The sequence below is a fragment of the Arachis stenosperma genome, chromosome 3, assembly GCF_014773155.1.
Source record: "Arachis stenosperma cultivar V10309 chromosome 3, arast.V10309.gnm1.PFL2, whole genome shotgun sequence".
Lineage (NCBI taxonomy): Eukaryota > Viridiplantae > Streptophyta > Magnoliopsida > Fabales > Fabaceae > Arachis > Arachis stenosperma.
In genome coordinates, this window is record NC_080379.1 from 9,566,897 (window position 1) to 9,592,016 (window position 25,120).

The following is a 25,120-nucleotide window of genomic DNA, read 5'->3' on the forward strand; positions in this document are numbered from 1 at the left end:
ACGAGGAACAAAAGAGCGTAATCTGTATAACTTAATTTAGTTCTGGATTCATAAGTACGGAAGATATAAATACAATACAGGTCTGATGCAATTTTTTCTTCATCAATAAATGCTGAAGAAATCATAATCATCTTAAATTCTTAACCACATGCTGAAACAACTACAAATGTGGCTAAAAATTACAAAAAAAAAGCAGCATAAATACAGTAATTGAAAGCAAAAAAACTACATTGTCGGCCAATAATTTCAAATCACAAGATGAAAGCTTTCCTAAGTTACCGGTATCACTATCATTCAGTACAAATCCAATGATTCAAGGACCCTACGAGCTTGGATTTGCAGAGCAGTTAGCCTCTGCTCAGGATCCAGCGTCGAGCCGAACTGACTAGCTGCCCATATCAAGGAGGCTGATTTCTCCCCAAGTAGATGCCTTGTATCTTCATGTATAGTTGCCAAAGGAGGAGCATCTCTTCCATTGACATGTCCAATGAGCAGCAACAGAAACTCTCCACATTTTAACCTGAATAATGCCACTTTCTTCATTATTCTACTTTGTTATCTCAAGATAGTGGAACAAGTCTCTGCATAATCTCTCGAAGGAATGAAAAGTTAAGCTACAACAATGTTACTAGAACTACAAAACACGGCCTGCGAAAATATAGAACCTATAGAATTAACATCAAAATTCAAAAAGAGGCAAATGAAGATCCATTGCAGACAAGTATATCGGCTATAATACAAACGAGACTGGAGATAAAAAGCAGTACCTGAGATTCTCATCCACTTGTTTGTCCCTGATAAGGTCAGCAACTTCCATAATACCACTACATTTCTCAAAATCCTAAAAAATTATGATCAGAAGAGATAAATTTTCAAAAACGGAACAGCAAATAAAATGTTCTCTGGCAAGAAAAAATAGTTAGTAAATCTAAGCCAAGAAACAACAAATATTGAAGAAAGAACAATGTCAAATTATTGGTAACACATCTGGATAAAGAAAGAATCATGATGATCAAACTAGAAAAATAGAACAACTAAGCTACATGTAAACAACAGTTAGGGTACCATTTGATTAGATGATGAATCCACCATCAATGAGATTAGAGCATCTAAGCATGCACCTTGCTCAAGTACTCCGCGAGTGGATAATATATTCATTAAAACCTGCAAAGAAGATAGCAACAATATTACATATTGGTATCCAATAGTTTCATTTTTGCAAGTTTCAAGGCTTTGGTAGTGCAGAGGCACATGCACATCACCTAATGAAGGTGTTTACTAATTTGCCAATATTTGTGGCATTGATTAATTGGAGTGCAATTCTCATACTTTTATGGATAAACATCTTTGTTGGCCATTGATATGAACAAAATATGTTTCTTGGCTTAGTAGACATTTCAGTAATCACTAGGTGTCTAGCATTGAATGCTCAAAGAAACTCGAGGGTACATTGTTCTTATCTTAATTGAAGAAGAGGAAAGGGTTACAATATACTCAGGAACTGTAATGTTTGCCACAAGGTTGAAGCGTCTTCCACATGAAGTCATAAACCCATTGGAATACACCAAGACAAAGTAGCAACAGTTGCTGTAGCTTATGTTAATGTTATGTGCTGATGGTAACTTGGTAAGAACTAATCAGCACAAGACCGTCCATAAGCACAAGAGAAAGCAACAGTTTATTTGTCATGTAAATTTCGCTGTCTCCTATTCGGATTGTTCATGCCACTGTTCTTTTAAATCTATTACTCTCTTTGATACAAATTACTTTTAGCATGTTGCAAATTTCACTCTCAATGAAGAATAAGCATAGATGAAAACCTATTTCATGAAACCCGGAACAACAGCAAAGACTCTACGAATCACAGTGGAAAGAATCCATTCTCATAGGTGCAATAAGGTAAATGAAACATGCTTCCAGATAAGGTTATTAAACTCTCGAGTATAGCTTAGGTCTCAAAATCGAGTTTACGATCTTACAAATAATCTCTTTCAAGTTTACAATCCGAGCTATAAGATTCAAGTTCACCTAGGCTCGTGGAGATGACGTAAACTCGAGTTTGATCCCTTTACTACCAAATCTTCCTCCTTCTCCCAACATAGACTCAGACACAGACACACACATGGATAGAAAAATGAACGATTACCGGAATAGCATTGTGTTGGTGTGCAAGCGCTGTACTCTGCGGATGAAGCAAGCAACAACCTTCCAATACCCTCAGTGCAAGTGCAACTTCAGCATCAGTAGCTGGACTCGTCAGCTTCAGAGGCTCAACACCAAATATATGATTCAAATCTCTCACCCTATTCTCATTCTCATAATCCCCTGTCTCTCTCAAACAATGCTCAAACAAAACCGGAACCACTGCACAAACACCACGCACCATTCACCATCATCTAAGAATCAATACAACACAAATTCAACAAAATTGAATGTTAAATGCACACACGTACTCACAGTGGCAAATTCACAAACAGGTACCTTGCAATTGGGGAATGGATTGTGTTCTATTGAAGAGGTCAATGGTGGAATCAGATTCAGCGACGGATCGGAGGAACTTGAGGATGTTACGGAGGCCACGCACACGGAGGAACGAGAACTCAGCACGCGCGTCTCTGAGTCCTGTTCGAAGAGCCAATGTAACTTCTCTGTACACTCTCTGCTGCTGCAACGAATCCACCAGCTCCTCCACGGCGCCGCCGCGATCCGCCGTCGCCGTCGTCGTCGTCTTAGCATCCGGTTCGGGTTTCCCTTGGCTCCACAAGGGCTTCTTCAAGTACATCATCGTATATGAGATCGAATGGAATCGATTCAACTCGATCGTGTCAGAGAAAAATCAGATCGTGATTATTACTTCAGTGCTGTGGTGGCAATTTCATCGTTGGAAGGAAAACGAAGGTTCGAAATCGATTCACGTGGCGGAAGATGATTGAGAAAGGAGGAAAAAAGTGTCACTGCGTGATTGAGTGATTCTGCTTCCGAGAGTTCGACCCAAATCCGACCCGAACTTCTGAATTCGGTTTGTTATATGAAAAACCAAAAAATGTCTTTTAAAATTTAGTTAATTGTAAAAAAATGGTTTTAATATGTGTCCAAAAATTTAAAATTCATTTTAAAAATAGTTTCGTATTAAGATATATAGAAATAACATATAAGAGTTCCATAACATTTTTTAAGTATAAAAAAAGAGTTCTGTACTTCTATAACATTCCTGTCATTCCAATAAATAAATAAACTCTTAATGAGTTAATCCGATGTTACTTGTGAGAGGATAAAACGCAACACGTATTGCTAGTCTCCACCAGTAGTCCAATACCAAATAATAGTAATAGCAATAAATTTAGATCTTCTAAATTTTAAATTTGTACTTTAAAGAATAAAATATAATTTTTTATTTTTAAATAGTTTTTTTTTCATATTTATTTTTAGTTCCATCTAAATAAATAATAAAAATTCACACTTTATTCTCTAAAATAAAATTCAAACTTTAGAGAATTCAAATCCAATAACAATACTCTATTACTCTTGAAAGTTTTATTTCAATAATAATTTGTCAAATACCGAATCGGAATAGGTAAAATTTTTTACCAAATATTCTTCGCTTTAAATTTGTTACTGCTTAGTTTTCTTAAACAGTAACCCGCCGTCGATAGAGAAAGAATGATAGACATTTTTATTTTTTTAATGCGAATATAATTACTCCCATTTACAAAATACCAGTTTTCAGCCAAAGAAATATTTTTTAAAAAAATAAAAAATTTCCTATTTTATGATTTAGTTAAAAATAAGAAAAACCACAATTTTGCATATTATTTTTTAATTTTACCAAAATTAGTAAATAAGGACTTTTTATCTTTTAAACATTAAAAAAAAAAAACAGAAATATAGGTTCGTTTTTGGTGGCTGTAAGAAGAATTTGTTCTAGAATTTGTTTCCAGAAAGAGTGGGACCAAGGGTAAATACGTAATTTCAGTGTCCTACTTCCTTATCTAGTTAGTATTTTTCGTGTCTTCCATTTGCGTTGGCTGAGCAACAATCAAAAGAGGGCAACGCTGTTTCTTCTTCTTCTTCTTCTTCTTCTCTGTGTCTCTGTTAACAGACACAGAGACATACAAATACTTTCACATTTTCGTTCCTTACATTGGAATTTCCAATAACATGTCTCTGTCTCTGCGTTTATCTTCTTCTTTTCTTCCCCAAATTCCAACTCCTCCTTCTTTCTTATGTTTTGTTCCTCCCAAGTTCCAAAATGGCCATTTCCTTATCTGCCGCTACAGGCGCAGACAACCCTCCCCTTTAACCCTACGTTGCTTTTCCACCTCTAAAGAAGAACATGATAATCAACGAATGAAGGGTCCTCAAATGGATGATGAAGAAGAGGAAGAAGACAAAGCTATTGCTTCGTTGGTTTTGCCTGAAAGATGGGATGTTTTGGGACTTGGTCAAGCCATGGTGATTCCTTCTTTTCTTCCGTTCTTTCTTTGTTTATTTTAAGTTTATCATTTTGCATTGCTCATTGATATGAATTGAAGAGTAGGGATAGAAATAGATTTGTGTATTCGAAACACTCACATTCATTTAAGTACCTTTAGATATTTTAAAATGGAACCATGCTAAATATACACAAAAAAATCAGTCGGCAAATCATTCACCAGTATAAAATACATATGAAGTACGAGTTAAACAATACCTGTATTTATACATAATGGTGTCTAATTTAGTAGCTGATTTTTGGTATGCACATAGTATTTTTTGGAGAGCTCGGTGTAGGTATGACAAATCAATACATGGCATATATAATATCACTTAACTTAGGGAGCTAAGCATAATTTACCATTGAAATTCTTATGAATTATGATGCTTTGAGAATAGGAGGGAGTGAAGGTTAATGTGTTTATTGTTGTTGCTGGGATTTGTTCTTCTAGGTAGACTTCTCGGGTATAGTAGATGACGAGTTCCTTAACAAGTTGGGATTGGAGAAGGGAACGCGCAAGGTTGTGAATCACGAGGAAAGGGGTAGAGTCTTGCAGGCTATGGATGGTTGCACCTATAAAGCAGCTGCTGGTGGATCTCTTTCTAATAGCTTGGTTGCCCTCGCCAGGCTTGGAAGTCGTTCCGCCAGGACTCCTGCCATAAACGTGGCAATGGCTGGCAGTGTAGGAAGTGATGTCTTGGGTGGCTTCTACAGGTTGGCCTTCTTCATTGCTGAGCTCTTTTTGTCAGTTGTTTGATCAAATTGTGCTAGTTTACTTAGGATGTAGCTGATCTAGTTTCGCAAAAAGAGATTGATTAATTTGAAACTTAGTACTCTCATCAATTTGCAATGATATTTTTGTACATTTAAAAGATAGGATAACAATAGAGTACGAGGGGAAGACAATGCTAAGAGGGAAAAAATGACGAAAATTTTTTTGTTGCTTTGGAGCTCAATCATGTTATGATGTCGCAATTCACAATTTCACATATTCTATCTACTGTGATCTACATTTTGTTGCTCGATTATTTGGAAAAGTATAGTTCAGATTGTGTTAATATCTGTATTCAAGTGTTTACCTAAAGAATATCAAGTGTCACATTTCTCCCACTATACTGCTTACTCTTTGGATATAGGTTCTTGTGACAATGATTCTATCTGCTTTGTTCTGGGCACATGAAATTTCTTCCTGTTCCTTTGTTGTTTGCTTACATTCTATTTCAAACTTTCTTATAGGGAAAAATTACGGCGAGCAAATGTGCAATTTCTTTCTGAGCCTATCAAGGATGGAACTACCGGAACGGTTATAGTTCTCACAACACCAGATGCTCAACGCACAATGCTTGCATATCAGGTTCAGTAATTGCAGAAGAGTTTGTAGATTCTTTGTTAACTGATAATCTGTTTCTAAGTATATGTGGATTAGTTTGTATAGTTTTGATCCTCTCTGTTTTTATGTATATCCATACATTGAGAAGAGCATTGAGACATCTAAATGGCATGTTGAATAGTTCAGCTATGCGAGTTGCCCAAAGTTTCATGAGTTTTGTTTTGGAGTTGAATTGTTCACTTTGTATTCCATTTTGTACATTGAAGGAGAAAAAGACTTAGCAGTTACTCTTTCACGCACTATTATTTATTTCTACTTTTAAGCATCAATCTAGGAGTGGAAAATGGTTATCTGGCTTTCTACTAGTTTTCTCTTCCAACTTGTTTATTTTCTGTCACCATATCAATATGGTGAAGATGCTAATATTTGTAATCTGGGGGCAGGGTACATCATCAACTGTTAACTATGACAAAATCTTGGCTAATGCGGTTACCAAGACCAACATACTTGTTGTTGAAGGGTATCTATTTGAACTACCCGATACTATTAGAGCAATAACAGAAGCATGTCAGAAAGCTCGCAGTAACGGTGCCTTAGTTGCAGTAACAGCTTCAGATGTCTCCTGCATTGAGAGACACTTTGATGATTTCTGGTAAGATTATTATTACTTGACATTATTCTCCATAGATTTATGCAGATCTAGAGTTCATTCCTTTCCATGCTGCATTTTCTTCTTTCATCAGGGAAATTATCGGGAATCATGCGGATTTAATCTTCGCAAACAGTGATGAGGCCAGAGCGCTCTGCAATTTCGACACAAAGGAAAGCTCTGCTTCGGTTACAAGGTATCTGAGCCACTTTGTTCCGCTAGTATCGGTAACTGACGGTCATAGAGGCTCCTACATCAGTCTAAAGGGTGAAGCCGTATACATTCCCCCGTCTCCATGTGTTCCAGTAGATACCTGTGGTGCTGGAGATGCATATGCATGCGGCATACTTTATGGTGTTCTAAGAGGCATATCTGATTTGAAAAGCATAGGTTCAATAGCAGCTAAGGTTGCAGCCACTGTTGTAGGTCAACAAGGAACAAGGCTTAGAGTTTCAGATGCAGTGAAATTGGCTGAATCTTTCACATTTCATACATCTACTATTGGATCAGATATTGGCACTGATCACATTTCTAGTGTCTAATCAGATTGCTCTTTGCATTTGATTATGAAGAAGAAGAAAAAATATATATTCTTTGATTTAGATATATGTAGTTTCCTTTTGTTTAGCATATTTCAAAGTTATGTACATACTCTAGTTGTAAAAATAGGCATGCTTTCAATGGAATTACTTAGGCTTCAATTAAGTCTTCCATTTTCAGCATAGCCATTTCTGGTTCATGTACATTCTTTATTCTCGTAATATGAAATTTGGAAAATTAAAAAGAAGATTCAATCTATATATCATTGTAACCATGGATGGCATCCAATGTAAGAACTATATATTTTATGATTCTGGCTCAAAATGAGATCAGAATATTTGTTAACAGTTATGAATTACATTAAAGGCCTTTGCTCTTTGCAAAATCAATTGATATAAATCAACTATCCTAAAGCCAGAGCAATTTTTAATATGCTCTTGATCTGACATAATCAAACATAATAAAAATACATCTAGCATCACTGTTGAATCTTGTTAACATAGTACAGAGTGCTGTGTTTGTGAATTTCTACCGAACAACTGAATCTGGAGGAGCTTCTTCAGGAATCTGAGATTTGAATAAAAATTAATTAAAATAGAAGACCATTTTGTTTACCAACATTAACAGCTAGAACACGGTGTAAGATGATGATTACCTCTCCAGGATTCCATTTCTCTTTTAACCAAATACTGAGATCTGTTGAAACATTCTCTCCCTGGGACATGCTTCTGCAGAAATAGAAAACAAGAATACATGCCATGTAATTTGTAACTTACATATGAAGCCATTTACATTTTGAAATTCCACAAAGATAACCTCAAAAAGCTTCTGTATTAAACAAAATTTGACGTTTCCACCCAGGTTTAATACTAATGTAAATAGGAGCCTTTCTACTCTATAAACTGTAAGTAGATGGCTAAACAAAATACATTTCATCTATGAGATAATACGAGATGTGACTTGCAACATAAATTTTAATGCTATGCCTCTTTTCATCAAAAGGTCCATAAGGTAGCGTTTGGTTGAGAGACAGATACTGAAAGACTGAGACTGAGAGACTGAGACTGAAATAAGTTTTAGTATTCTGTTTGGTGTCAAATGAGAGACAAAAATTGAAACAAGAATAAAACTCTAATTTAATTTGCACAAAGATAAAATTGGAATTAATTAATTAAAATGAGAGTATTTTAGGTATAAAATGTTATTAAAGTTTCGGTCTCTATTTCTAAAAATATCAGTCCCCTGTGTCCCTACATTTTGGAGGCACTGAAATACTGAAATTTTGGAGACAGAGACAGAAATTTTAGTACCAGTCTCTGAGCCAACAAACATGATACTGTGTCTCAATCTCTCAGTCTCTGTTCCAGTACTGCAAAACAAACGCTACCTAATAGAACAGTTAAAAGGGGATTATCTATGCCCTATTTGTATATGGCCAGGCAATAATACACAGAAAAGTTGAGCTAATTTTGGGTGAACAGTGACATTAAAAATAGTTAAATTGTGGTAACTAGTTCTGAATTAATTAACATAATGCAACCAAGGACTTACGAAGATTGAACATCTGGTGTAGTCTGAAACATTGGAGTGGAGCTCAAGTCATTGAAGCTAAAGGATGACTGCTGAGAAGTTGAACTCGGGAACATTGTTGACTCCGCTGGGGTAGAGAAGGGGCTGCTTGGAGCACCTGAGAAGCCTCTGCCACTTATGTTTGCAGTGTTGGGTGTAAAAGTGTTTCCTAGTAGTTATTATAACATTTCATAATTAAACACACACAAATGGGGAAGATATGCACCTGAAAAGTGAAAACTGTAGTTGTGGTACACTAGATAAGTAAATATATACCTCCACTTCCGAAGAAACTAGACTGTGGCGGAGTGTTCGGTGCTTGTGCAGAGGGCCTAGCAAGAATGTTATGAACAGATTACTATAGGCGAAGGCAGGCATAAAAGGAAAAAAATACATCAAAAGAGAAAATTACAGGAAGAAGGACAAAGTCATTGAATGGAAAGCAATGACAGCAAACTTTCGTTTTAATCACTCTAGTAACACCATACTTTGAACCACCAAGGCCAGATAGTATAAAATGCTAGAAAAGCTATGCATGTAGAGGTATAATACAATAACCTAATAAACCCGGGCACAAACTATTAAATACCTTTGAACACCCCCCCCCCCCCCAAAAAAAAAAAAAAAAAAAAAACTCATCGCGGGAAAAATTATGAGCAGGTCATTACCTATCAAATCCCGTGTTCAATGAAGCACCCAGTTGGCTAAAGCTTGAGACTGACACAGGACCATTGTTTTGTGTAGTTATTGAAAATGGATTTGCATTATGCTGGCCATTATTTTGCATAGGCATTGAAAACGGATTTGCATTCTGATGATTTTGACTGTTAACAGCAGGATTAAATGGCATTCTGTAGGGTTCAGAAAGTAGTTTCTCGAACTCAGCCAACTTGGAATTCAGTGTATTTCTCTCTCTCTCAACCTGCAAAGAATATTTTCAAGTTAGAAATAATAAAATTGTATGAATGTCACCTAATAGTTTGAAACATCAGCACCAAAAGAAATAATTGTAAAGAGTTTTTATTTTTTAATCGAAAATGAGTTTTTATTACAGAAAAATAAGCAATTACTGTCATGGAGTGGATAAGATTTCATTCAAGAACAAGGAGAGGGGGGAGAGGTGGGAGCCGCAAAAAAGAAAACAGAAACAATGGAAAAAAGAAAAGCGTAAGATATCCAGTCTCACTGGGTATCGTAAATTGGAAATCCATTTAAACTGTAGGAATACTACATCCGTTCTTACAATTGATTGCAAGTTCATCCCTCGCTTCGCATCCTCATAAGCTGCTGCCCTCAGTTCTTCATAGCTAATATCACCAACTATGTCACAAGGTGCACTGCATGCATTGAAAGAGGCATTAATATATCACAGTTCTTAACTTTCTTAGAAGTGCAGCGTTGAGTTAATTCATCTTCAAACTTTGATGGGCTGCATAGTAGGTGAATGGTTGATAAACTTTAGCCAATTGGACGAATTAGTATCTTACTCTACATGATCTACTGTCTGCGTTAAGATTTTCAAACCATTATATGTCCAAGAAATATATATACCCTTTAGAATGACCATAGCATGTAAGTATCCAGAGTGGCCTCTCTTGCTTGAAATCTTCAGCAATCTGGCGCTTGCAGACCTCAGGATCTGTACATCTTCAATTGCATCAACAAACATTTAGTAAAGTATATCACTTAACTAAAACAAAGCAAACCCAATGCAAAACACAGACATTCAAAACACATGATCTGTAGAGGCATTGATATGGACCATACAATGCAGCAATGATAAGGTATCCTCCAAAAGAGAAGCCATAAAACTTATTGGAGTAAACATTAAGAAACCAAATTAATCTTCAAAATAGGTCAAAGGCTTTCAAGTTTCAACCAAAGATTACAGAATTTATTTCAACATAATTAGACATATTTCTCTATGTTTTATGCACATCGTAGACGTTTAGGCCTAGACCTATATGCGGGACAATGTGCCATCCTAGATTCCCAAATTGATTTGATACGACATCACACGAATGTGAATGCATTAAGAGAAGGGAACAGGGGATTGAAACACTTACTCATGATTCGCCGGTAGGGGGTTGTTATCAGATTGCCGCGAAGCGCCACCCCGAGTCCATTTGTTTTCAAAAGGCTGATTCAAATTAGAAAAGCACACCATCAAGACCAACATTAAACAAAAGCATCTTTTACTAACAATAGTTAATCAGATTAACTGAAACCACATAGATCAACAAGAACTCCTCAAGAAAAAACACTCCCTTTTAACTCCATATGCACAAGGGAAAGAGTAACAAGTAAGTAACAACCTTAAATTGGTTCTGTTGAGGGGTCCCTTTGAATTGTGAGTTGTTGATGTTGTTGTTCTGCACCCCAAAGCCAAAAGGATTGGTCTTTTGCTGCTGTTGGTGTGGTTGTGAAGCAGATTTAGACCCAAATCCAAAAGGATTAACATTTTGCTGTTGCTGTTGCTGTTGGTAAAAACTATTCTGTCCCCCAAAACCATGAAAACTATTATTAGGCTTCCCTTGTTGTTGTGCCACAGCATGTATAAATTTACACCTATCTCCGTATTGACAGCTGAAAAAAAAAATAATAAACAGATGCAATAATCAGAATTCAGAAACACTGTATTCTCAGAACGTTAGGATCCTATGAACAAAAAAAGGAACACTTTTATGAATAAAATTAGCTTAAAAGTAAAACAAATAGGGTAATTTGAAGAAAAAAGAGGAAGAAGAAGAACCTGCCACGCTGGAAGTTTCTGCAAAGGTCTCTCATTGAGATTTGGGGTTTTACGTCTGAAACAATGCGTAATTTCTACTACCCGCGTTAACTTCCTGAATCAAAATTAAAATCTATCCTCAGATACACTCTTTCTCCGAACCGATTTTAAATTCAACATTTACAAAAACCAACCTTCCCAGTATTTATCTTATCTTATAAACAGTTTTTTTTTTCTTCTTTCCTTGACTTTGGACATGTTGGAATGATTTTTACGAAAAGAAAATGTTTTAAGTGACTCTCTTTTTTTTAATTTAAAAAAAATAATTTTATGCCTGAATATTTTATATAAAAATATTTTTTTACATAATTTAAAAAAAATATAAATTGTAATTTGTAAAAGATATATTTTTTAGTGTTTTTATTTTTATTATTAAAATTTTATCAAATATACTAAAAAATAAAAACACTCATTAAACATATCTTTTTTAATAAATTAATGATACCGAAATAAACACTTTAAAAAGATAAAATAAGAATCTTTTGGATTAAGAATTTTTTTTATAAATAAAATAAAATTTTTATTTGCCATATTCATGTAATCTTTAGATTATTTACAACTTTAAAATTTGAAGCACCAAATAGATCAAATCACAAATTTCTTATGTATTTGAAATGTATATATATTTATAAATGATGCTATATGTATAATTTGAAGCACTAAATAAGTCTTTTTAACAATATTAAGTTAATTTATTAATAATAAAAGATATTTTTAAAACAACACAAGTGCACATGTTCTCCATTAGTACACAATTAGAGCGCATTTTGCATTTTTCGTATTTTCTGTAATACACAATTTTTTATTAGAGAGTACACAAATTTTAAAGCACCGTATATATAATTTTTTACATAACATAAATTTATTAATATAATACATAATTTTTTGCACATAGTATATAAATTTTTAAAATATAGCACACAAATTTTCAAAATATAATACACAAAGACGAATTTAAAATATTACCATGGGTCAATAATATGTATAATATTAAAGTAAAATTTATACAAATAAATTATATCATATAAAATGCTTTATAGAAAATATACAGATAAAAAATATATTTTAAAGTACAAATTAACCAAGTTTAACCAAATTATTTAAAAATAAATCATCGTTACTTCTTCTTTTTCTTATGTTTCTTCTTCCTTCTTCAACATCGTTATCGCCACTGCCATCACGACACCATCATCGTCATTGTCGCTATCACCATCTTCTTTTTCTTCCTCTTTTATGTCATTATTATTGTCTTCACTTCTTTTTTTTTCTCTTATAAATGTTTAGAAAATTAGATCACAGAAATTTTAATGCATGATACATAAATTTTGACATACAGCACAAAAAAATTTTAAGGACCACATGGCCAAAACATAAATACCCAACCAATAAAATACATACAACACATAAATTTTTGTAAGCAACACAAAAATTTTGTGTGCATAGCATATTGTTTTTTACGTGCAGCATAGAAATTTTTGGAGGGCTACATATCTAAAACATTGACTCATTTAACTAACAAAGAAAAATTTGTGCTATATATAAAGATTTGTGTGTTATGTGAAAAAAAAATATGTGTTATGCGTAAAAATATGTGTGTTATATCTATAAATTGTGTTATGTGCAAAATTCTGTGTTATGTTTCAAAAATTTATGTGCTATACTAATAAGTTCTTATGCTCTCCAATAAAAATTTGTGTGAAGCAAAAAACGCAAAAAAAATTAATAGTAACGTATGCATGTATTTTTTTCACTAGACTTTATGTAAATAATAAATAGTTAGTTAGCGAATAAATTAATTATCAATCAAAGTGATTAGAAAATAAAATTTTTATAGTTTAATGAGATAGAGAAAATTAAAACAAAAATTTTGACATCAATTTTAAAGGATTTGGCCCAAAATTAGGCCAAACTGGGGTGAACCGGGCTCGTATTGGCCCAAGCCCAACCCATCACACTAAATCAAATAAGCTTCAGCTCCTCCTTCCCCTTACCACAATGAAACACGTTGAAAAACTGAATTGGGGAAAGGGAAGGATAGTTCTATGAAGGAGTGTACCTTTCCACATTCCCCACACCCTCATCATGATAAGAGAGGGAACTTCTGTCCTCAACTTGCCATCCGAATACATTTTCAAGTTAATGAGCAAGCGGGATCGCACCCAAATCATACCCTCTCGACCATTCCGGCCATACACACATCTCGACCATTCCGCCCACACACACATCTCGACCATTCTGACCACACATAGTCATCCCCAATCTCATCATTAACACCTTAGTTCAGTTACTCTAGACCTTCCTTTACTTCCAAGTAACCCTCCTTCTCATAGCTTAATCTTATCATTTTCAACCTTTACTTCATCTCCAAGTTTCCTTAATTTCCTATCTTCATCCTAAGACTAGGCTTATTGACAATATTTAGGCCAAAGGAACGAAAATTAGAAGTCTAGAGGTTCGAGTTTGAACTTTAAAATTTAAAATCTGTTTTTGCTGAAACAGGGGCCACGAGTACGCGTGATCGATACGTGTTTAGGCCAAGACGTGTACGCATCCCCTGATTACGCGTACGCATGCAAACTAGGCAGTAGCGTTTGTCCGCGAAGGGGTATATGCGTACGCAAAAATTCCATGTCATGCGTACGCGTGGACATGCGTTTCTCCAAAAATTTCACTAACTTTCAAAAGCTGCAGAATTTTAATTTCTAACCTCAAACTTTCGACACGCATAACTTTTTTGTTTTAAATCATTTTTCATCTGTTCTTCGAACAGTTTAAGCTTCACGGACCCAATTTTCACATAAAAAAATTTTGAAACCATTTGGGGTCCAGAAGCCAAGTTATGACTTGCCGAAGTTCGGCCAAAAACCAACTTTTCACAAAAAGCTCAAACCTCAATTTTCACAAAGACTAAACTCAATCCCACTTCCTTTACTCATATTCAACACAACCACACACCATTTAAAAATGCCAAGACCTCCACACCTTACCTCAAACAAATATACCTCAATATACACATATTCTCATATCAAACATCCATTTCTTAATCAACAAGAAACATCAATAAACCACTACAAACTCATATTCATTTTTCTAATTCATCATTCATAAAACTATTTTCACCATCCACAATCACATTCACATCATGCTTTAATTCCACCCAATACATACCCTAAGTTCCTCACTTCCACCAACAAAATAATCAACATTCTATCATACATATAATCAATGACTTCAACTTATCAAACAATAATCAAACACCTAATAGCATATAGTCCCACTCTAACCATGATCACCAACACATACTTAAATTATATCATCAGTAATACTAAGCATCCAACACACATAATCATTCCAGCTTATCCTATGGTTCTCTAGCCTAAATTTTCACAAAACCTTACATATTAAATACGAGAAAGCAAAACCATACCTTAGCCGGTTTCTCCTTAAACCAACGACACTTAAAATTTCCCCCATTCCACAAGCTTCAAGCTCCAATGCTGGAACTTCCTCCCACACCACCCATTGAGCTCCAAATTAACAATAAACACAATCTAATCCACGTAATATCACAATAATCAACATAGGGTTCACTAGTTTAATAATTCATTAGGGTTCAACAAATTCTCACCTCACCCACGAGTTAAACGGGCAAAATCCAGTAATTACCCACTGCTAGAGTTCACCTAAACCATCAAAATCATATAATTCTTCAATACCCAAAATCCCAAAAATCGAAACTGAATGGAGAAGGTCTGGGTGAGAAAATGCAAAGTCCTTGCCAAATTTCTCACTGGATTTTGTAGAGAATTTAGAAACGAACGCGTGACTGCTGACGGCTCGTCAATCGGAGCTCTGAATCAAAAGTTATTTGGAATTGAAATTTGGGCAAGGGTTAGGTTTTGTTCTTCTTTGCATCTCCTTCATCTTCAGCGTGAATGGGGTATTGAAAGAGGAAGAAGGCTGGGTTGGCTTATTTATATGATGGGCCCTGGGCCTAATTTTGGCCCGGTCCAATCAGTTTGATCCGTTCGTTCTAATCTTAGGCCAAATTCTTTAAAATTAGTGTCAAAATTCTTATTTTAATTAATTCCATCTTATTAAACTATAAAATTCATATTTTTAATTTTTTTAATTAATTATTAATTTATTGACTAATTACTTATTAATTTTACGAATTTTATAGAATACGTCTCTAATGATACTTAGGAAGTTATGTTTGCTTTTAGCTCTAGTCTCTTTGACTTTCTTCTTCTTTGATTGAATTGGTAAACCACTTTTAGTTTCTTGATTTTGTCCTAGCACAAAGCTTTTTTTTTCTTTCTTTTCTTCTAAGAAATCACGTGGGGTTGAAAGAAAAAGAAGAGAGAGAAGGGAGAATTTGGTTTCAGTGGTGTGAAATGATTTGTTCAAATGAAATGGAACTTGAATCACTTAGTTACCATCTAAGTGAATGAATGGGTTTGGACGTAGATCACTATTTGGGCTTGTGTTTGGATATGGACTAGTTTGCTTGCTTCCTTTCTTTCTTATAATTCAGCCACTCGCAGCTGAGGCTTGGCACAGATGGAGGATTTCTACACCTCTCATCAAGCTGCACCCGGGTTCAAATCCCAGCTGAGGCTGGATGTTGCAAGAACCCATAGTACCCATGCAGTGTGTGAGTGTGTTGTGTGGGTGTGTAAAACATGGGGTTAATGCCTAGGATTGGGGGCTGTCCAATCCACTTGACCAAAAAAAAAAAGCCACTCAAACTTTAGATCAAAAGAGAGATGTTATGAGTACTTTGTTTAAGCTGAAATATTCTTGGCTAATAACCCAATAATGTTTAGTCTTTATCTTAACAATATTTTAGTTTTTTAAACTCAACACACAACTTTTTAATTCGATTCAAAACTTAATTGTTCTCCACGCTCACCGCACTATGAAAAAAATCTCATGTCCTAAGCTATTCAAACTATGATATTATTGGTTTGATGAACTAGAAGAAAGAGAAAAATTGAAAGTTGAAAGAGGAAGAAAAATTAATTCTTTTTATTTTAAAAAATTCAAATGAATAAAAATAGAAAATTAAAAAATATTTTATGATTAACCTTATGTACTCCTTATGTATTTTTATTATAATTAATTACCATTAACATTAAACTAATAAAAAAATAATTTAGATAACAAAATCTTAAAAGTTTGTTACTAGCAACGGATTTACTTTTTTAAATACTATAGTTTTCGGCATTGAGTATTACTAGTTCTATAGCTCACTTCTATCATTGATGAAACTAACAAAAATTATGTTCAATTATTTAGTTATTTCTTCGTACATAGGACAATGAAGATGGTTTGATGAGACTATGCTAGACTGTTGCGAATTCTTTAAAAATGTGAAAAAGAAAGAGATTACAGATAATGTAAATTTGTCTATTCTGCCTAATTTGCTGGAGCTAAGGTTCAACCATTTTATGCAAGCAGCACCATTATTGAAAATTTAGAAGACATGTTATTAATATGATTTTATCATATCATCATTCTGCGCTCAATCAGGTACATAGATTTATTAATTACAAGTATTGTATTACCCTAAAAAAATATCTATGCTTAATACTAATATATCATTTAAAATTTAATTACAGTCTGTATTTGGTCATTTTTTCCGATTGGATTGAAGGATACCACATTAAATAAGATATGATCTTGATTTTAGATGTTGCACGATTTTAAAACTCCCCCAATAGGAGTCTTCTAAAAATGTTTGGAAAGACATGAACACAATTAATGACGCAACAAACAAATAAGGGGGGTAATTTCTCATATATTTATATGCCTTAATTTTTGTCTGCATCTATTGTATATTGTACTCTTACTTAATTAATAGTTGCTCTAAAATATGTTTTTCATTTGTTTTTGAAAACTAAATTTACAGAGAGTGATGACACACAGTTGGATTAAAAATTAGTAGTATTTAGAATTTTGTGTGTGATTTACTGTTATACCTAAAAAATTTGTTAGTACAACTAAATCATATTAATTGTGTACTTAGATTATTTTTTATTAGATTAATATTGATGATAATTAATTACAAGAGTACATAAAAAATTACATAAATAATGGTAATTAATGTACTCTTTATATATTCTTATTATAATTAATTACCGTCAATATTAAATTAATATAAAAAATAATTTAGATAAAAAATATTAACTTATCATATCAAATTAACATTTCCATATTCTAAACTTAAGATTTTCTCAAGAAATGTTAAAAAGATAAGCTAGATAATTTTTGGTATGCACTCAACACTTATTAAATACATATTACAATTTTAGCTCTTTCTTAAACTTTATTTGTTAAAGTGATTTTTATTACCACTGCCGTGATTAAATAGATTATATTTTTCAATAGTTAAAAATGATTACTAATTTATTTTATAAAATAATAAAATATATTTTCTTAAGAAATGTCAAGAGGATAAGTTAGATGAAGATTTTGGCACATCTTTTACTTAGTGATTAATTTTGTTGGTAACTCTTAGTGATTAATTTGGTGATTAATTTTTAATATGTACTCAATACTTATTAAATACATATTGCAATTTAGCTCTTTATTATACTTTATTTGTTAAAGAAATTTTTATTACCACTATGATTAAATGGATAATATCCTTCAATAGTTAAAAGTGACTAGTAATTTCTTTTAATTAACTATGGTAATTAATGTACTCTATATGTACTCCTATTATAATTAATTATTATCAATATTAAACTAATAAAAAAATAATCTATATAACAAAATCTTCAATGATAATTACTAGCAACAGATTCACTTTTTCAAATACTATATAGTTTTTAGTATTGAGTATTGCTAGTTCTATATCCCACTTCTATCATTGATGAAACTAAAAAAATTATGCTCGATTATTTAGTTCTATATCCCACTCCTCAATTGATAATACAGTTACAAAAGTGGGACAGTAGACAAATAATTTATAGCAGTAGATAGAGGATTACAAATAAGAGATTGTGATGGGCTATCTTCTTTACTTCTCTTTTTCTCAGGTGCTTGTAGTAAGTTGGATACTTCACCTGACTTGTTAATTCACTATACTTTCTCAACCTGTTTCTGTTATTTATTCCTTTATGAATTTATTAATTTTTTGAATTGTTATTTTTACTATTTCACTGTAATTGCTTGCACTTCTCATATAATTTGTTATAGTTTATTTTTTTGTTAGTTTAATATTGATAGTAATTAATTATAGTAAGAATATATAAAAAATACATCACAAAATATTTTTTAGTTTTAGTTTAACATTGATGGTAATTAATTATAATAAGAGTACATAAAGTTAACTATAAAATATTTTATTTAGTTTTCTATTTTCATTCATTTGAAAATTTTAAAATAAATGAAAATCGAAAACTGAAAAAAATATTGTAATTAACTTAATTTATTCTTTATGTACTTTTACTATAATTAATTATCATTAATATTAAACTAATAAAAAAATAATTTAAGTAACATCATTTATATTACAAATTTTTTTTATATATACAAATATTTTCAATCCATCACTTACCATGAACACAGGGATTGATTTCACTTCTCAGCATGGCATGGTAAGTGCTTCTTCATCATTTCATTATACTTTCTTATACGTGTAGTTTCATTTTGGTTATCACATTATTTTATATTATGACCATTACTTTAGTGTTTGATTGAATGTTAGGAACTTTTTCATGAAATTATTTTAGAATTCATACCTCAGTTTGAGAAATATTAAAAAAAAGAACAAAATTAATTGTGAGGTCTATATATATTTTTTCTTATGTATAGAGTACGTAATCTTATATTCTAATTCAATTTATCCAAATTTAATAATCACTCTTATATTCTTTAGTTCTCACTTCTTTCTGCTATCATTTTCTTTTTACTCTGTAAAACTTTTTTTATGAGTTTTCTTTTGTAACCTTTACATACGAGGAGCAACGGCATGAATTGAGCTCCTCAATTGATAATGCAGTTACAAAAGTGGGATAAGAGACAAATAATTTATAGCAGTAGAGAGAGGATTACAAATAAAAGATTGCGGTGGACTACCTTCTTTACTTCCCTTTTTTTCAGGTGCTTGTAGCAAGTTGGATAATTCACCTGATTTGCCAATTCGCCATGCTTCTACAACCTGTCTCTGTTATTTATTCTTTTATGGATTTATTAAATTTTTGAATTGTTATTTTCATTGTTTCATTGTAATTGGCTGCACTTCTCATATAATTTGTTATATTGTTTATTTTTTTGTTAGTTAAATATTGATGGTAATTAATTAAAATAGAAGTATGTAAGGAATATATAAGATTAATCATAAAATATTTTATTTTAGTTTTAATTTAACGTTGATGGTAATTAAATTATAACAAGAGTACATTAGGAGTACATAAAGTTAACTATAAAATATTTTATTTAATTTTCTATTTTCATTCATTTGAAAATATCAAAATAAATAAAAACAAAAATTAAAAAAATACTGTAATTAACCTTATTTACTCCTTATGTACTTCTTATTTATTCTTACTATAATTAATTATCATTAATATTAAACTAATAAAAAATAGAGTTATTCTACAAGCGTTTTTCCATACAAGTCATGCAAGTCATTTATATACGCGTTTTTACGTTTTTCTCTGTGCCTCTTCTTCTTTTTCTTTTCTCTCCGTGCCTCCTCCTCTTCTTCTTCTTTCTCCGTGCCTCTTCTTCTTCTTTTTCGTAATTTTTCTCTCTCGTTATCGTCGTCATCAATACCACCTCTTCCTTCTTCTTTTTTTATTAGAATTTCTTCTTCTCTTTTCTTTTTCTCTTTCTCCTCCATCATCAGTTATCTCCTTGTTGAAAATAACAAATAATTTATATTCAGATTGTCAATTGAACCAGAACAAAATTGATTATTATTTTTAATCCAATCAAGTGGCTAAGATGTGATTCAATTCAGAAGAAAAAATATAGCATTAGAGAAAATATTTTTCTGCAATAAATTTGGGTATAGCACGAAGATATTTGGACATAACACGAAGATATTTGGGTGTATTTTAAGAATTTTTGGGTGTATTTTTATTCTGATAAGTTCTGCATAATTCAAAACTCTTCCTCTTCGTCCTCCTCATCTTCTACTCTTTTTTTATCATCATCTTCTTCTTCTTCTTTTTTTTCTTATTCATCTTTTTTTATTTTCCCTTCTCAAGTTTCTTCTTGTTTTACTCTCTTAAAAAAAATAAAAACAAAAAAATCAAATAAAAAAGAAGAAGAAACACTTAATGCTACAAAATAACTTAGAATAGGATGAACTTACATTCATTTAACTAAAAGAAAGAAAGAAATAAGGAAAAGAAGAAGAAAAAAATGCAGCATTAGAGAAAATATTTTTTGTATTTGCAGTAAATTTAGGTGTAGCACGAAGATATTTAGGTGTAACACGAAGATATTTAGGTGTATTTTAAGAATTTTTGAGTGTATTCTTATTCTGATAAATTCTGCATAATTCAAAACTCTTCCTCTTCTTTTTCTTCATCTTCTACTCTTTTTTTCATCATCATCACCATCTTCTTCTTTTTTTCTTATTCATCTTTTTTTTTATTTTACCTTCTCAAGTTTTTTCTCGTTTTATTCTCTTAACAAGAATAAAAACAAAAAAAATTAAATAAAAAAGAAGAAGAAACACATAATGTTGCAAAATTACTTAGAATAGGATGAACTTACATTCATTTAACTAAAAGAAAGAAAGAAATAAGGAAAAGAAGAAGAAGAAAAAAATACAGCATCAGAGAATGCAGCAAATTTGGGTATAACACGAAAATATTTGGGTGTATTTTAAGAATTTTTGGGTGTATTTTTATTCTAATAAGTTTTGCATAATTCAAAACTCTTCCTCTTCCTCCTCTTCATCTTCTACTGCTTCTTCTTCCTCATCTTCTTATTTCGTTTTCTTATAATTCTTCTTGGAAAAAAAATCAAACAAAGAAGAAAAAAAATACATAATGTTACAAAATCAATAGAAAGAAGAGGAGGAAAAAAATGCAGCAACAACAATAGTAATAAAAAAATAACGATGAAAATAAAATACACGAAGAAAAAGGAGGAGAAACGCAAAGAAGAATGAGAAGAAGAAGAAGAAGGAAGAGGAGGAGGACAAAGAGGAACGTGAAGAAGAATAAGCGTCTTCCATAATGGTGAGTGAGAGCGCACTTTGGAAACAATTGAGTGACACGTGTGTTATCACGCTCCAATGGGTGAATGTAGTTTTTGTTAGACTTGGCCCAACTTGTAAGACTTGTAAACCAAAAAGACTTGTATGTGTAGCATAACTCTAAAACATAATCTAAGTAACACAATTTATATTACAAATTTTTTTAGGAAACGGTGCGGAGGCGGGCTCCAATTCACCTTCGCGCGTTGGGTCTCCCGGACTGTTATGAAGAGGAAGAGGTTGGGGTATGAGATCCCACCCCCACCGAGTTGGCAATTCGAGGCGGAGGAGGGCCAAATTGGCAATTCAAGGTAGAGAAGGGGTCACCTGCAAAAGGACTCCGACGCTTAAGTCAGTGTGTGTATAAAGGCGGCAGTTAGGGTAAAGGGTAGGTGACGTACCTGAGAGGGGTAGGGCCTTCCGCTTATATAATATATACTAGGGAGGGCCCCACATGAACAAACCCACCTTCCTTCTTGGCTGTCAGATGCCTCGTGAAAGGGGAGGTGACATTCGGGTCGCCTCCCGGTTCGGGCCGCGTGAGGCTGTCGGATCGGTCGGCCGGCCATTCGTGCATAAAATCATGCTGTTCCTCCTCCAACATTTATATCTCGCGTTCTTCCTCTTTTTACTCCTTTTTTTTCTTCTCCTTCTTCTTTGTGTTCTTCCTTCTTTTTCTTCACGTTCCTTCTTCTTTTACTTCTTCTTCTTCTTATTGTTGCTGCATTTTTTTCCTCCTTCTCTTTCTATTGGTTTTGTAACATTATGCATTTTTTTCTTTGTTTAATTTTTTTCTCCCAAAAAGAATTATGAGAAAATAAAATAAGAAGATGAAGAAGAATAAACATTTGAAGATGTTGAGGAAGAAGAGGAAGAATTTTGAATTATGTAAAATTTATCGGTATAAATATACTAAAAATTCTTAACAATACACATAAATATTTTGGTTTTACACCAAAATTTACTATAAATACACAAAAATATTTTTCTATAATATTGCATTTTCTTCTTCTTCTTCTTTTCTTATTTCTTTCTTTTTTTAAATTGAATGAATGTAGGTTCATCCTCTTTGAAGTAAATTTTGAACTATTATGTGTTTTTTCTTCTTTTTTGTTTGATTTTTTTGTTTTTATTCTTGTTAAGAGAGTAAAACAAAAGAAACTTAAAAGGTAAAATAAGAAAGAAAAGATGAATAAGAAAAAAAGAAGAAGTAGATGATGCTGATAAATAAAGATGAAGAAGAAGCAGCAGAAGATGAGGAGGAGGAGGAAAGAAAGAGTTTTAAATTATGCAAAACTTATTAGTACACATACATAAAAAATTCTTAAACAATACATATAAATATCTTAGTTTTACACCGAAATTGGCTGCAAATACACAAAAATATTTTTTTAATGCTGTATTTCTTTCTCCTTCTTCTTTTTTCTTATTTCTTTCTTTCTTTTAGTTGAATGAATATAAATTCATCATCTTCCAAGTAATTTTGCAGCATTATGTGTTTCTTTTTTTTTCTTTGTTTGATTTTTTTGTTTTTATTATTATTAAGAGAGTAAAACAAGAAGAAACTTGAGAAGGTAAAACAAGAAAGAAAAGATGATGAATAAAAAAAAGAATAAGAAGATGGTGATGATGATGAAAAAGAAAAAAGAAGAAGAAGTAGCAGAAGACAAGGGAGAGGAAGAGGAAGAGTTTTGAATTATGCAGAACTTATCAGTACAAAAACACTGAAAATTCTTAAACAATATACATAAATATCTTAGTTTTATGCCGAAATTGGTTGTAAATACACAAAAATATTTTCTTTAATGTTGCATTTTTTTTCTTTTAGTTGAATGAATATAAGTTCATCATCTTTCAAGTAATTTTGCAGCATCAAATATTTTTTCTTTTTCTTTGTTTGATTTTTTGTTTCTATTTTTGTTAAAAGAGTAAAACAAAAAAGAATAAGAAGGTAAATCAAAAAGAAAAAGATGAATAAGAAAACAAAAAAGAAGAAAATGTGGATGATGATGAAAAAAAAAAGCTGTAGAAAATGAGGATGAGAAAGAAGAAGAATTTTGAATTATGCAAAATTAATTAGTACACATACACCGAAAGTTTTTAAACAATGTCCATAAATATCTTAGTTTTACACTAAAATTAGCTGTAAATACACAAAAATATTTTCTTTTAAAATTGTATTTTTTTTCTTCGTTTTCTTATTTATTTCTTTTTTTTTGTTGAATAAATGTAAATTTATTCTTTTTTAAGTAATTTTGTAGTAATGTAGTATTATGTGTTTTTTGTTTTTTTTGTTTAATTTTTTTGTTTTATTTTTATTAAAAGAGTAAAATAAAAATAATTAAAAAAAATGAATAAAAAATAAATAGTTTAATATCTTTAAAAGTTAAAATTAAATATGCAGATAAAAAAGATAATTTTCATTGATTATTAACATGTATTATACAATATAAAATAATAAAAAATAAAATAAAATCTCCAAAATCAATAAATAACTACGAGAACGAGAGTTTTGTTAGTCCACCAAATCTTATATTTAGTAATGCGCAAAATGAGTCCATATTTCAGCAATATTACGCACAAAATAAAGAATCAGATAAGGGTGTATACGATGTGGTTCAATTCGAAGATTCGGTCTAAATTTAAATATTTTGGAGATTAATTTAGTAAAATTTTATTGGATCTAAAGTTAAATAAAAATTTCACAAATAGATTCGATTATTATTTAGATTTGGATCTAAGTTGAGATTAATTCGACTTTACTTGATTCATGTATATTTTAAGAAGATTAAAAAATATATATTTTAAATTAATTATAATATTATGTTATATTAATTATAAATTTATTATTTTATTTTTAATAATTTACTCACATTTGATAAATTAAAAAATAAATTAAAAAACATAAAATTAAAATTTATAAATAAATTTAAGTTTAAATATGGATATTAATTTTATAATAACAAATATATATTTTTTTCTTTATAAATAAATACATTATAATTTTTTATATAAATTTATTAAGATCTAGACTTTTTTGATCTAGACCTGATTTTAGTGTAATTTAAAAATAATATAATTTTATTAAGTTTAGAATTGAATAAATATCTAAAAAATAGACCTAACTATTATTAAAAGCTAAGTCTAGATCAAGATAAATTTGACTTCCTCTCCTGACTTATGTACATTTCTAAAATCGGATATAAACAAATTAAAGAATCAATGATAAATTTATCTTTTAATAAAAAATATTTAAATTCAAGAAAAATATGTGATGAAATATAATAAACCTAGTTAGGAATAAAAATAAAATAAATAATTACAAAATATAGTCAACAACAAAAAAACTTACAAAATATAGAATAATATGCTTTTATAGCAATCAAGATATAGAATTAAGGAACATAAATCAAAGTAATAAATGAATCAATAAATTAATAAATAAATTTCATAAAATTGATAATACAATAAGAAACTTTTTCGGAGGTATAGATGAAACTAAATTAAAGAGCAAGAAAATATTTGTCTTGTTTATCTACATA

At 31.5% G+C, this 25,120-nt stretch overlaps 3 protein-coding genes across 3 annotated transcripts; 1 reads left to right on the forward strand and 2 right to left on the reverse strand.

Moving 5' to 3' along the window:
* Positions 1 to 23: 23 nt before the first annotated feature.
* Positions 24 to 3,031, reverse strand: LOC130965369 (uncharacterized). The gene is made up of 5 exons (XM_057890136.1): positions 2,482 to 3,031; positions 2,147 to 2,364; positions 1,066 to 1,164; positions 768 to 841; positions 24 to 520 (listed from the first exon to the last, which is right to left on the reverse strand). Exons 1-5 carry the CDS (start codon positions 2,783 to 2,785, stop codon positions 295 to 297), a joined length of 921 nt encoding a protein of 306 aa, XP_057746119.1. The 5' UTR covers positions 2,786 to 3,031; the 3' UTR covers positions 24 to 294.
* Positions 3,032 to 4,008: 977 nt separating this feature from the next.
* On the forward strand, positions 4,009 to 7,358 carry LOC130968762 (uncharacterized). Its single transcript, XM_057894213.1, has 5 exons — positions 4,009 to 4,452; positions 4,926 to 5,188; positions 5,711 to 5,828; positions 6,248 to 6,456; positions 6,548 to 7,358. Exons 1-5 carry the CDS (start codon positions 4,159 to 4,161, stop codon positions 6,993 to 6,995), a joined length of 1,332 nt encoding a protein of 443 aa, XP_057750196.1. The 5' UTR covers positions 4,009 to 4,158; the 3' UTR covers positions 6,996 to 7,358.
* LOC130968763 (zinc finger CCCH domain-containing protein 16) lies at positions 7,272 to 11,503 on the reverse strand. Its single transcript, XM_057894214.1, has 10 exons — positions 11,315 to 11,503; positions 10,878 to 11,148; positions 10,629 to 10,702; positions 10,114 to 10,209; positions 9,806 to 9,899; positions 9,231 to 9,484; positions 8,839 to 8,894; positions 8,545 to 8,731; positions 7,649 to 7,721; positions 7,272 to 7,560 (listed from the first exon to the last, which is right to left on the reverse strand). The coding sequence occupies exons 1-10, from the start codon at positions 11,347 to 11,349 to the stop codon at positions 7,522 to 7,524; spliced, it is 1,179 nt and encodes a 392-aa protein (XP_057750197.1). The 5' UTR covers positions 11,350 to 11,503; the 3' UTR covers positions 7,272 to 7,521.
* Between the last annotated feature and the right edge of the window lie 13,617 nt (positions 11,504 to 25,120).

Excerpts from the sequence above, each read along its gene's own strand:
- LOC130968762 (XM_057894213.1), top strand. The coding sequence starts at position 4,159 with ATGTCTCTGTCTCTGCGTTTATCTTCTTCTTTTCTTCCCCAAATTCCA. Across the intron at positions 5,829-6,247 it reads GCACAATGCTTGCATATCAG|GGTACATCATCAACTGTTAA; the intron begins GTTCAGTAATTG and ends ATCTGGGGGCAG. Across the intron at positions 6,457-6,547 it reads AGACACTTTGATGATTTCTG|GGAAATTATCGGGAATCATG; the intron begins GTAAGATTATTA and ends TTCTTTCATCAG.
- LOC130965369 (XM_057890136.1), bottom strand. The coding sequence starts at position 2,785 with ATGATGTACTTGAAGAAGCCCTTGTGGAGCCAAGGGAAACCCGAACCG. Across the intron at positions 842-1,065 it reads ATTCATCATCTAATCAAATG|GATTTTGAGAAATGTAGTGG; the intron begins GTACCCTAACTG and ends ATAATTTTTTAG. Across the intron at positions 521-767 it reads CAAGTGGATGAGAATCTCAG|GTTAAAATGTGGAGAGTTTC; the intron begins GTACTGCTTTTT and ends GGCATTATTCAG.
- LOC130968763 (XM_057894214.1), bottom strand. The coding sequence starts at position 11,349 with ATGAGAGACCTTTGCAGAAACTTCCAGCGTGGCAG. Across the intron at positions 8,895-9,230 it reads TTGAACACGGGATTTGATAG|GCCCTCTGCACAAGCACCGA; the intron begins GTAATGACCTGC and ends CATTCTTGCTAG. Across the intron at positions 7,561-7,648 it reads AGAAATGGAATCCTGGAGAG|ATTCCTGAAGAAGCTCCTCC; the intron begins GTAATCATCATC and ends TTCAAATCTCAG.